The 13,492-nt window shown below is 30.0% G+C and overlaps 1 protein-coding gene across 2 annotated transcripts; it reads left to right on the top strand.

Moving 5' to 3' along the window:
- The first annotated feature begins 661 nt into the window (after positions 1–661).
- On the top strand, positions 662–4,031 carry LOC11409713 (cytochrome c oxidase assembly protein COX11, mitochondrial). 2 transcript variants are annotated; one of them, XM_024779216.2, is made up of 8 exons: positions 662–808; positions 1,212–1,335; positions 1,551–1,896; positions 2,002–2,054; positions 2,492–2,564; positions 2,920–3,025; positions 3,359–3,438; positions 3,521–4,031. In XM_024779216.2, exons 3-8 carry the CDS (start codon positions 1,771–1,773, stop codon positions 3,626–3,628), a joined length of 546 nt encoding a protein of 181 aa, XP_024634984.1. In that variant the 5' UTR covers positions 662–808; positions 1,212–1,335; positions 1,551–1,770; the 3' UTR covers positions 3,629–4,031. The 2 variants fall into 2 exon arrangements, with proteins under 2 accessions (XP_024634984.1, XP_024634986.1); XM_024779218.2 differs by lacking the exon at positions 3,359–3,438 and having other exon boundaries at positions 2,920–3,024.
- Positions 4,032–13,492: the final 9,461 nt, after the last annotated feature.

Here is a 13,492-nt window from a genome sequence, read left to right as displayed (position 1 = left end):
TTAGGACACACGAGAAGAACACGTGGTGGAAAAAGTAATTATCTTTTTCAAATATATTTCGTTTTTCTAATACCAAGCCCAATTCATTTCCTTTTGAAGAAGCTCATCATTTATTAATGAAAAAAAGGCTTAATTACACCTTTTGTATCCTAAGTTTTCAAAAGTTGTGATTTTGACCTCCTAAAAAAACAACTCTTTTCAGGTCTCATATGTTTACTTTCTGTTGCAGTTTTGGCCCCCCACATCAATTTTGATCCCGTCAACGGACACGTGGGCGCCACATGTGTAATTAAAAATTATTTTTTTAATTAAAAATATTGTTTTTTTAATTAAAAAAGAAAAAAGTTTTTTTAATTAAAAAAATAAAAATAATTTTTTTTAATTACAATTTTTTTCTTATTACAAATAAAAAAATTAATTACAATTTTTTTATTACAAAAATTAAAAATGAAAAAATTTATTTTTCAAAAAAAAATCACTAAATTTTTTTTATTTATTATTTATTTTTTTTAATTACAAAATACAAAAATAATTAAAATATTACACACGTGGCGTCCACGTCAGGATTGACAGGGTCAAATTAGGCAAGGGGACCAAAGTTGCAACATAAAGTAAACTTAGGGGGCCTGAAAAAAATTGTTTTTTTAAGGGACCAAAATCACTACTTTAGAAAACTTAGGGGGCTAAAAGTGTAATTAAGCTAAAAAAAACAATTAATAAAACTTCTGTAAACGACAAATTTGCCGGAAAACAAAAAGATTGCCGGAAAGTTCACGTGGCTGCCGGAAACTGTGAGGAAATCGATCAGGTTTTCCTCTTTTCCTTTGTTTTTTTTTTTTTGATATTTCAATTCTTCCACACCGTGATTCCGCGCTAATGCTGCACGATTGATAAAATAGAAAATTTAGAACAATTTTGTGTGCTTTGTTTTGAATTTTGTGCTTAAGTTTCTGTTGTTTCATCTTTGCACAAAAGGTGTTTGTTAAAATGCCTCAATGGTGCTGGACATTTTTGGTTAGAATAGTGTTATGTCATATGTGGATGAATCTATTTGCTTCAACACATTGTGACAAATCTATTTGTAATGAATGTTCTATGTTCTCTGGTTTGGTTAATGAAATTGTGATTTTACCATAAACAAATTAGTGTAGGAGAAATCAGTGATACTGCATGGAAATTATGACTCAACACACTTATTTCTTTTGGTGCAGATAGTAATGAATGTCCTGTTATTGTAGGGAAATCATTGTTGCTAATCATGGTATGGTCTAGTATAAGTAGGAGAACACATCTCTCGCCATACCTTAGGGCTTTGCGAAATTCCCCAGAAATCAGGTAATTTGATGCTTACGTTCTTTCTTAAGTTTTTGTTACTCTTTTTCTTTAGTAGGTTATAGTCAATGTTGCTCTACGGAATGCTCCAAAGTATATTTGTAATTTGTATTGAGGAAATAAGAACTTTTACTTTACTAGCTGAGGAGGCCTCTATGACAAATTTTCTCACAAATTTAATGCGTTTTTATTTGAATATAATTTTGTTGTTGATTCAGGGGCTAATCTATTATTCCTGAAGGACTAGGTTATAACATAATTAATCCTAGTAAAGGATTACAGCATAACTTCTCTTGTAAAACACGGTTGTCAAGGTTTAAGCAGGAATCGAGTACAGCGTCATTCCATCAGTGTTACCGCTCTTCGGCTTTTGCTTCACACAATGTTCGAAGTTTACAACACTTCCCATATCATGCATCCACGGAGAAAAAATCAAAAATGATGCGTATGTGCTTGACAGGCTTGGCCTTTGGAATGGGTGTATTGACAATTTTTGCTTCACCTCCCCTTTACCGGACATTTTGCCAAGCAACTAGCTATGATGGAACTGTTACCAGGCGTGAGGTATGTGTGACTTTGTTTTCAGTGGTTGTTTATTTTCTTGTTAAATTCATTGGCAATTTATTTTTCATTTGTTAATTGCTATTTGAAAATTTCACATTTTTACAGCGTGTTGAAGAAAAGATTGCAAGGCATGATAGCAATCAAACAGTCACTTCAAGGTGTTATATTTACCCCTTAGATGTCAGCTTTATACCAGTGGTTTGTGATTGGATTTATTTTGATTTTTTCAGCTTGATGAATGTGTGGTTATTAGAAATTGGTCAATTTCCAATCATATACGATAGTAGTCTTCGAATAAAAAACTATAAAATGGAAGATTAACCTACAAAATTATGTTTTTAACTGCACTTAGAAAATTTTGCTGCATAAAACTGGCCTTCACTGAACCGTTTTTCATATTCCTATTATCAATAATTTATCATCCATTGGACTTTACTTTTGGCATGTCAGGAGACAATTCAGCAATGATTCAGTAAGATATATGCGGACAAAGAATTATTCGATAAACCTAAATTAGGGTGCGGTGTTTTAGAAGCTAGTTTTTTTTTCCTTGTTGTGATGGGTTGATGCTTAATGAGCTACCTTTTTTTTTCAGGGAAATCGTGGTACAGTTCAATGCTGATATATCGGATGGGATGCCATGGAAGTTTCTTCCAACGCAGAGAGAGGTTTGTCTTTATGCAACGTATCCTCAACCTTACTGCAAATATGTTGCGTTTCCATCATATAATTTAATTTTATATCTTGGAACTATTAAATTAGTTCACAACAGTCCATGATAACTTATTGCTCGCAACTCAAAGAGGGCTACTGAAGGTCAAGTTAAAGTTCTTAGCTTTGCTCTAAAAGCTTGGTTGTCATAATTTAATCTAATTGTTTGGGGGAGGATGGTATTTTTTAAATCTAATTATAGATGAAATTTTTTCATGTTATTACTTAGAAAGTTGGATGTTGCACACACCTCCTGATACCAAGAGGGAAAAGTGAGAATTGTAATGTAACATTATTCATTTGCTCTACCAGGTTAGGGTGAAGCCCGGAGAAAGTGCCCTTGCATTTTATACCGTAGAAAACCAAAGTTCTACTCCAATAACCGGTGTTTCTACATATAATGTCACTCCTATGAAGGTACTGACTACTGAAGAATACTCTATATTGTATAATAGAAGTTGCCATTGAACTCTTCGCTTCACAGGTCTATCTGCCATGACAATCTGAGATTTTTGCAAGTATATATATTACAAAGTCCCACTTTATTAAAATCATGTCTTTCAGCTAAGAACATATTATCAAGTTTATAAGTCTTCCTGTTGGAATGGAAGTCCTTTGAGATCTCTTATATATGCAATAATAGAGGAGCTTGACTTTGAAGAATTATTTTAATTTTGTTTTCCCCGGATTCTTCACTTCTAAAACTCTCCTAAAGCAGCCATTTTATGAAATGGCCAAATCATAAATTTTCTTGGAGTTTACTTCAATAAAATACAATGCTTCTGTTTTGAGGAGCAGCGACTGCTTCCCGGAGAGAAGATTGACATGCCTGTAATAAGTGTTTTTTCAAACTGAATTCTGGTGAGTATGTAACAATATACATGCATCTTGATTATTTGTTTCTTGTATGTAGGTATTCTTTTATATTGATCCGGAAATCGAGGATGATCCTAAAATGAATGGTATAAATAACATAATATTATCATATACTTTCTTCAAGGACAAAGTTTCTGAAGAATAAGACCAACTTGAACATATGTTATGAGACTTAAATAAAGGTGTTGCTTCCTTTCGAAGGATAAAATAGAACTCCTGAAGCTCATCCACGAAGCTCAAGTTGCATTGCCGGTTTTTGGTGACTGATGAAGTATTAAACTTCATATTGTAATTTGTTTTATGAACAAGCCCTCAATGAAATCTCTAAAGTATTACTCTTTCTCCAACTTAGTCCCTATAATATATAAAAATAATACGTAGCCTCTAATGCTTATGAAACTTTTCACTCCAGTCTTGGCTGTAGGGATGTTAGAGGCTAAATTTAAGAGAGTGATGCTTTCAAGACTAAATTGACGGTTTATTCTTTGTCGTACATTATTTGTCTTGCACTTTGTTTCTAAAGTATGAAGTTATCTCTTTCGGTTGAAGTGTTGGAAAACAACCCCCATGCCCGGGTTTTGAAGGTTTTGGAGAATCATTATTTACCTTGCTAAATCAGTGTTGTTTAGTTTTAGTTTAATGTGTCATGTGGAATGCAAGAGAGACATGGTGAGGGTGAAGAACCTCGAGGTATTAGCCATTTAGATGCATTATTTTGCTTTTGATTATCTAGCAGTCCAGGATTGTTGAGAGGATTACAAACATTACTAACATTTGCCTATCAATGATTGGTATTATATGTACATGCATAATAAATTATGGGTAGTTTTAATTAACTTTTGATTTTGCACTTCAGAATGACCAAGTTTCAATGGAAAATATCAGTTCTTTTCGACAAATATTTATTATGTGACACTAATGAAACTCAATTTCTATTAGTTTTGGTTCTTAATAGCTAACTAAACAGTTGTTTTTTCATATAATATGAAAGTTCTAATTATGCTCACTTGAAATTATTGTCCTCTTCACTTACCATCTTAGTTACTCCCTCCGTCACTTTTTTTTTTTTTTTTATAAGACTACTTTAAAAAAAAAAAATTGTCTCTAAATATAAATATAAGACTATCTACAAATTTCTAGATGTATTTATTACTCTTTTCAAATACACCTCTTAGTAATATTATTAAGGGTTAAATATGTTTTTGGTCCCTATAAATATACAAACTTTTCGTTTTAGTTCATCTAAAATGTTTCTTCAACTTTTAGTCCCTCAAAAATTTCCCATCTTCACTTTTGGTCCCTATTTTAAAGTAAACTCATATGTAGAATACATATTTTTTAATAAAATTTTGCAGAAAAATTCATAATATTATAATAATCTCTCCAAAATAAATAAGAATTTTTTAACAAAACATGAATTTAATATGAATTTTTATATGTTTGACGGTTAAAAATTCATGATTAATTTATGTTTTGTTAAAAAAAATCTAATTATTTGGTGGAATATTTTTTACAATCTTCTACACATTTCTGCACAATTTCATTAAAAAAATACAAAAATTAACTTAAAAATAGGGACCAAAAGTAGTGATTGAAAATTTTAAAAGTTGAAGGAAAAGTTAACATTAAATATCTCTATAGACAAAGGATAATTTAGTAATAATAACATATGTTTTTGACAAATTTATTACTTCAAACACTTTTCTTAATAATACCCATAGTTTTTTTAAACTATTACCGTAAAAAGGACCAAGGAACTCTACTTTATTTATTCCACAATAAGAGTTACATTTGTAAAATTTAGTTTGAAATTTAGTGTTGATTTCAATTTTTAATGCAATATTAATTTCTTTATTTTTTTTTGGTAGATTGACGAAATGACAAAGTTATTATAAACTCACACACATAAGTGGCGGTACCGGGGTTTGAACTCCGGTCATAGTATCCGGCCTAACAATTTCGACATTTTTCCAATTGAGTTAAGACTTGGATAATTTCTTTTTCTTCTAATTGTACTTTCTAATTTCTTTTTGAGGGTGTTAATTGTACTTTCTAGTTAATATTACAATTTACAAGTATTAATCTCAATCCAATATCATTCGCTTTTGAGTTTTTATTTTTTTTATTTTTATAATAGATTATTTTAATCTTTAAACGAAACGATAAATTCTATTTTAATTTTACACCCTCAAAAGCATTTGGAACTTATGAATTTTAATTTAAGTATATTATTTTTGTGAATTTTGTTTTGTGCACTTTTTATTACACGTTTGGTTGGTTTGAAAAAAGTAACATGTGTAGGGACTTGGGACCAAATTAGTGAAAAAATGAAACAAATGGACCAAAATGAGGAATTTGATAATAAAAATGAGTTCACAATTGAATATAAGCCAAATACAAGATGAAGTTTGAGAATAATGTAGGAAGAAAAATAATAATATTGATATTCAAACATATATTTTATATTATAAAAAATTAATTTTCACTTTCTTTATAAACAAACATATTGTTAAGAGTCTCACGTTGAATATTAACAAATTAGTTTTTGCAATTTGTGAGGGTCGTTCTAGCTATATACGAAATTTTTGATTAATAATAAGATAAAGAAATTTTTAGATTTGGTTGGGCGGTCATAGATTTATGGAATTAGTTATTATAGTATTACAAAATTCACTACTAGGAAAAGCAAAATTATGGAGGAAAATTTGTGACGGAAAACATAAAATTCCTCACAAATTCCTTGGTCGCAAAATTTAGTGATGGAATTAGAGAGGGATTTCATGTTTTCCCTCACTAAATTTCCCTCACTAATTTTTGTTTTTTTAGTAGTGATATTGTGCAAAAATAAATATTTTGTGATTAGTAGGTATTCAAAATAGAAAAGGAAATGAAAGATGGTCCGACAATGTGTTTATAAGTGGTGATAATCCTCACCTCACATGCCAGTTTTGTGGGGCGTGTTAGGTCTAACCATGATTTCTAAGATGATATTAGAGCTTCTTCAAAATTCATTAGGCCACCTCTTATCAGATTTCTGCTATACATCATTTATGTCCACGAACCAAACCCAATAGTGTTGGTCGTGAGGGGTGTGTTAAGAGTCCAACATTAGATAGAAGATGGTACGACAATATGTTTATAAGTGGGGGCAATCCTCATATCATAAGCCAGTTTTATAGAGCTGTGTTAGGTCCAACCACGATTTCTAAAAGATTTCTCATCAACATATCGAGACTAATTTTCATTTTTTTTAATACAACAAGAAAGAGTGAGACCACTAATTAATGAGAGGATGAGCTAGAATTGTTTACTACCAAGTGTTTGTGTTATAGTTGAGACTTCGTAATCATGTTCAGTTAAATGTTGTGTTTTCCATTGTCAAATTGAAATGAGAGAAGTTTACTAATTTTGTTAAAGTCTTGTTGAAGGTTTTATCATGGTCATGGATACCCCACAACTTCAACTACAAGCATTATGTGCCTTGTAGTAGGTTTGATTTTGGATTCATAACCAAACAAATTGGATGACATTCTGCTTACCCTTAAAACAAGACCAAATCAAATTCAGCCACAGTCTCTTTTCCTTGTTGACGGCTTCAAGAAGAAACATTTGAAAGCTTGTTGTTAACAACCTTATGGCCATTTATTTTAGTCTTCATGAGTGCATGTCTCTCTCTTGCTGTGGAAATGAAAATGACTCTCTCCAACTGTTCCACGTTCAATAAGATGAACCTTCAATTTCATATTCAAGGAAGGAAAATATGTATAAGTATTCTATAGTAGAAATTGAAATACAATACCAACATGGGTTGACACATATGGTCAAAGATTGAGAGTTAAACTCAAATTTAGTATGTTCGACCGGGTAAATTTGTTTAAGGTTTAGATCGTATAGTAGTTTTTTGGAAATGTTAACAAGTGCCTTTGAGACATAGTTTAAGCAATTAATGGTAGTAACTTTTGCATGTATGATCATTACTTTTTCATATATTTGACTTATGTTTTCAAGAGAATATTTCTATCTATGATTTTCTTAAACAATGTTTTAAGACACTTTTTAGCAAAACCCTAATTTTTTTAGATAAGTCTATGCTTGCATCCTCAACATGTCATGAAGTCCCGTCTTATAGTAATGACTAATGAGGTGCTCGATTTTGGAGGAGATGAGAGAAAATAACCTATTTTTCCTTTTTAAATTAAGGAAGCTAAAAAAATTTTAAAAAAAATTAAGTGCGATTGAAATGTTATATACGATCATTTATGATGTTATTATTTCAATTCTTCAAAATATCAAATATATAATAAAATGCTAAGTAACCTACAAAATTATCTCCTTCAAAAAAACCTCAAATAAATAGTGTAGAAATGGAAATACAAAACTTAGATTCAAGACAAAGCATTAGAAAGTGTGATTGGAATTGAAAAGACTGCCAATGCAATTTCAGTTACACAGTATTGATACATGATGGTATTGCTGAAAGAATGTTTGGGAATTGGATATTATAATAACTAATTTCTTAAAGACAAAATATAAATACCCTTGAATTGACATATTGGCAATTGGATCTCAGTGACATAATAAGATTAACAAACTGATTAGGAAATATAATGTGTAACACAAGTTACAGGGACATTACCCAGCTACTACAGTAATTTGATTTAACATTTATTTTGATCAAAAATAAATTGATATTGTCTATAATTTTAAATATAAATTACCATATAGATTATAGCATATGGTATCAATGATTTACACTATAAAATGACCACAAAAATAATAAGAGATAAAACATCAATGAATTTTTCTTTAGACAATCACATTGTCAGTTTCTCTACGAATTTTTTTTTTACAATTTTAGTTTTGAATTTTAAAAAGCACATCATATTTAGATATAGTAGTACATAATACAAGTTTCATAATTTATGAACTAACTTGTATAGATGATGATTAAGCAACAAATGTATTTTTTGTTACCATATTAAAGAAACAAATAGTACAATACAATGGAATAATGTAAAATTAATGAGATGATTTTTTTTTGTTGAAAGAATGAGATGATAAAACCATTGACTTGGTGTGAGCATTTTACAAGCAATATATAATTTATGACAGTGTAAAAGGCAGTGATGTGAAGCTGAGGCAGTCCATGGATTACTACAGATTGAATTTAAGGATGGAATTTGGAAGTGATAATGTTTGGTTGGTTTGACGGCTTCAACAAGAAACCTTTGACAGCGTGCTATTAACAACCATTTAGTCATATCCTTTTTTTCTATTAAAATTAGGGTTATGCTAACTAGTGCCCTAAAGTTAAGAAAATTAAAAATGGTAAGTTTGCATTGAATTCAGCAATTTTTTAACTTTTAAAAAGTCAAATCTATCATTTTTCACCATTTTTCAATATAACGTTTCTAAATTTGTCCTATTAACCAATGCCCTAAGGACACTCTTTAACATTTTTCTTAAAAATATAAAACAATAAAATGAAAATTTTAATTTAAAAAAGACACTTTATTGACTTTTAAGTGATTGACAACACAATTTCCAATGCAATACATACTATATTTACTTCTCCAATGCAATACATGCTTCGGAGGCATTGGTTAACATTACCCAAAAATATATTCTACTATTGTACTCATGCAGCAATGAAAATATTTCACCGTTGAATCAATAAATTTTATTAAATAAAATAATATATTATGGAACATATTGATCAAATGGCAAAAACACATGTGTGCATGGTGCAAGATCATTTTAGTTGTGCACATTAGACAAAACCTTAATTAATTATCATTTTGACTATGAAATACTCATTTCGGTCACATTTATAAGCAAAAAACTGTTTTTTAGGTACATTGAATAATTAATGTATCTGACCTATAAATGTGACTGGATACATTGATTATTCAATATATCTAAAAAAATGTTTTTTACTTATAAATGTGACCAGAGGAAAATGCTAACGACGAGAGTTTTTAGGGCACTCTTTAAAGACTTTAGATATTAAATTTTTATAGAAACTTGTGCATTCAATACATCATAAATTGAAGCATTAGACTTTTTCAATGAATAGTTTCTTAATTTAAAATCCTTAATATGTCATCATGGCACTCGTTAGCAAAACTCTTCATTCTTAAATGCATCTTCTCTTGGTCACTTTGGTCTAAGAAACTCCTAATACAAACTACACTAGAGGCACCCTTCTCATTTTTTATACCATTGGACTATAGTGACACTCAGCCTCACATTTTGATACCAAAATTACTCCTATTAACACACTAGTGTTTATAGAGAAGTGATATTTGTACGATTATGTTGGACAATTATCTCTCATATTCTTGTTGTGTTTTTACTTTCTATTATTTTGGTTTCTGGCTCAATAGCTATATTTTCTTATATATCTTTGGGATGTTCCATAAGTTATCTTAAAATGGTTGTTCAAATAACATACCTCTTATGTTGAATGCTAGCAACACACATTTTAACACGCATGTGAATTTTAAGCAATCAAAGAGAATGTTTTTAAAAAGTACTTGTTAAAATGTGTGTTGGTAGCATTTCTTTACCTCTTATTTATATGGAGTAGAAAAGATTGTCTGATATCCATAAGTCCTAGCTCAACTGGCAAAATGCCGAAATTGTTAGGCCGGATGCCATGACCGGGGTTCGAACCCCGGTACCTCCACTTGTGTGTGTGTGAGTTTATAATGGCTTTGCCATTTCGTCTATCTACCAAAAAAAAAAAAAAAGATTGTCTGATATTTGAGGGACACTTGTGTTGTCTCAACCCTAAATATGAATTATTTGGACACACTCACACAAATTGAAAAAGGTAAAATAGAAAAGAATCTAAAAATATGTATTTTTGAAATAAATAATTAAATAATATGTATTGTTATGTGTGTGCCTAAATAATTTTTTTTAGGCTTGTGACTATACAAGTATTTCTTTTGATATGTAGTGAATTTTTTTTTTGTTAGGTAGCCCAATGGTTAGATTTACTTACATTATGTGTGGAGAAGTGAGAAATTTAGAATTCGAACCTCGGCCCCTACACATAATGTCAACCACCAACTGATGTGAAGTTAATTCCAGTAACTGAAAAATTGAACACATTGTAATTATGGATCGGTCTATGTTCAGTAAGCCATACAGAATTACAAACAGAATTGAATGACATTATGCTTACCCTTGAAACAGAATTACAAACAGAATTACAACCTATCTTATAGTAATGACTAATGAGGTGATCGATTTTGGAGGAGAGGAGAGGAGACGAAATAACTTATTTTTCTATATAAAATTATGTGCAATCTAAATATTATATGATCTTCTATCATATTAAAAGGCCGAGTTACCTTCAAAATTATCTCTAAAAAAAAACCTCAAACTAAATATAGTGTAGAAATGGAAATACAAAACTTAGATTCAAGACAAAGCATTAGAAAGTGTGACTGGAATTGAAAAGACTGCCAATGAAATTTTAGTTGCTCAATATTGATACATGATGATATGGTTGAAAGAATATTTGGTAATTGGATATTATAATATAACTAATTTCTTGAAGACAAAAAATAAATGCCCTTGAATTGACATATTGGCAAAATTGGATCTGACAGACATGAGGATTAACTAACTGATTAGAAAATATAATGTGTAACACAAGTAACCAGGGCAATAGCCAGCTACCACATACAATTGATTTAGCATTTATTTTTAACAAATTAAACAGATTGATATTGTCATTTTGACATTTTAAAGCATATGCTTAATTTTATCTTTATAAGTTACTACCATAGTGAATTAGGAGACATTATTTCCCAATGTAAAAGCCTTATAGCTAACAATAGCGATTATGTGGTGTCGTTTGTTCGGAGGCAAGCAAATAAAGTAACTCATAGCATTGCTAGAGCCTCTTTATCTAATCCTAACCCCCATATTTTTTATGATGTACCTTTTAATTTGTACTCTTTATGAATGAAATGAATTAGTTTTACCTTTGCTAAAAGAAAAAAGTTACTACTTTTTGCTACACTGCATTCAATGAGGTTGTCTATAATTATAAATATAATTTACCATATAGCACATGGTTATGGTATCATTGATTTGCACTATATAGAATGACTTATAGTAAGTCAATGATAAGAGATTATTTTATAAATGACCACTAAAATAATAAGAGAGGAAACATCAAGAAAAAAATTGAGTTAGGTTTCTCTCCGAAAAAAAAATGTACAAAATTAGTTTTGAAATTTAGAAAGCGCATTGTATTTAGCTCTAGAAAGACTACATGCTATATGATAGAAGTTTCATAATTTATGAGCTAACTTGTATAGATGATTAAGCAACAAATGCATTGTTTTTTCCATCTTAAAGAAACAAATAGTACAATGCAATGGAATAATGTAAAATTAATGAGATGATAAAACCATTGACTTGGTGTGAGCATTTTACAAGCAATATATAATTTATGACAGTGTAAAAGGCAGTGATGTGAAGCTGAGGCAGTCCATGGATTACTACAGATTGAATTTAAGGATGGAATTTGGAAGTGATAATGTTTGGTTGGTTTGACGGCTTCAACAAGAAACCTTTGATAGCATGCTATTAACAACCTTTTGGTCATTCTTGTTTTCAATTAAAAAAATATTCTGCTACTGTACAAATTCTGTGGTAATGAAAGTGCATCTTCAAATGTGTTATATATAAATGTAAATTAAATAATAGATAAACATTTGCATAAGTTTTAACCGTATTGAGATTAAAATGTAAGAAAAGTTGAATGAAATTAAAAGAGAACATAAAAAATGCACTTTTAATGAAGACATTGTTCTTTTTATGAGATGAATTAAGAGCAAGAGTTATTGTTTGACTAAACAGTTCATTTGGCACTTGAATGTGTCAAGAGTAGTTGCTATAGAATTTAAATTTTAAAAAAAATATCCTTAAATGTATCTTTTATTAATGATCAATTCTATGGTGCACAAGTTAGATGACTCGTGCATCATGCACACATTGGTTTTCACCGTTAGATCAATAAACTTTATCATTAAATAAAATAAAATATGATGTAGAAAATGGTTAAAAGTACATGTGTCCATGATGCAAGACTATTTTACTTGTGCACATTAGACAAAACTTTCATCGATGGCTCTCAAATATGTATTTCGTTTTTAAGTGTATCTTATCTTAGTCACTTTGGTCCAAGAAACTACTAGTAGAAAATACACTCCGGGATGCTTCTCATTTTTGATACCGTGGGACTATAGTGACACCCCGCCTCACGCATTTTGATACCAAAATTACTATTAACTCACTATTGTTTATACTTTATATGGAGGCAAATGAGGAACATTTTTGTTGTCACAACCCTAAATATAAATTATTTGGACACATTCACACAAAATTGAAAAATATAAAATAGAAAAGAATTTAAAAATGTTTATTTTTGAAATAATTAAATAATGTGTATTGTTATGTGTGTGAGTAAATGATTTTCATCTTGTATAGGCTTATGACTATACAAGTAGTTAATTTTAGTAACTAAAAAATAGAACACATTGCAATTAGAGACCACTCTATGTTCAGTAATCTATACTCAATTACAAACAGATTCTGCATGAAATTGTGCTCTTTGTTATGTGTATATGTCAAGCAAACTATAATGCTTGTATTAGGGGTCAAAAGATTTAAAGAAGCCTCAACATCTCAAAGGATAGGAAAACCAGAGACAACAAACATTAATTCTAAAACAAAACTTAATAGAGCATAGAAAATTATTGAATTCCAATCAACTATAACATACACGGATACACCTCAGTGTTCTCCAAAGAATCAAATACAACATGCAAATAAACATTGGATTAATTAATGTGAACCATGGATTATCCCTCACTTAAGCTAAGTGGAAATTTGAAGGAACATAATAAGGATTGACAAATATATGATTGAGAAGGAAATTTAATCAGAAAGTTTGGTGCAAGAGAGCATGCAAATCCTAGAGCAT

The sequence above is a fragment of the Medicago truncatula genome, chromosome 3 (genome assembly GCF_003473485.1).
Source record: "Medicago truncatula cultivar Jemalong A17 chromosome 3, MtrunA17r5.0-ANR, whole genome shotgun sequence".
Taxonomy (NCBI): domain Eukaryota; kingdom Viridiplantae; phylum Streptophyta; class Magnoliopsida; order Fabales; family Fabaceae; genus Medicago; species Medicago truncatula.
The sequence above is the reverse complement of the archived record's forward strand: the minus strand, read 5'-3'. Positions and strand labels throughout refer to the sequence as shown.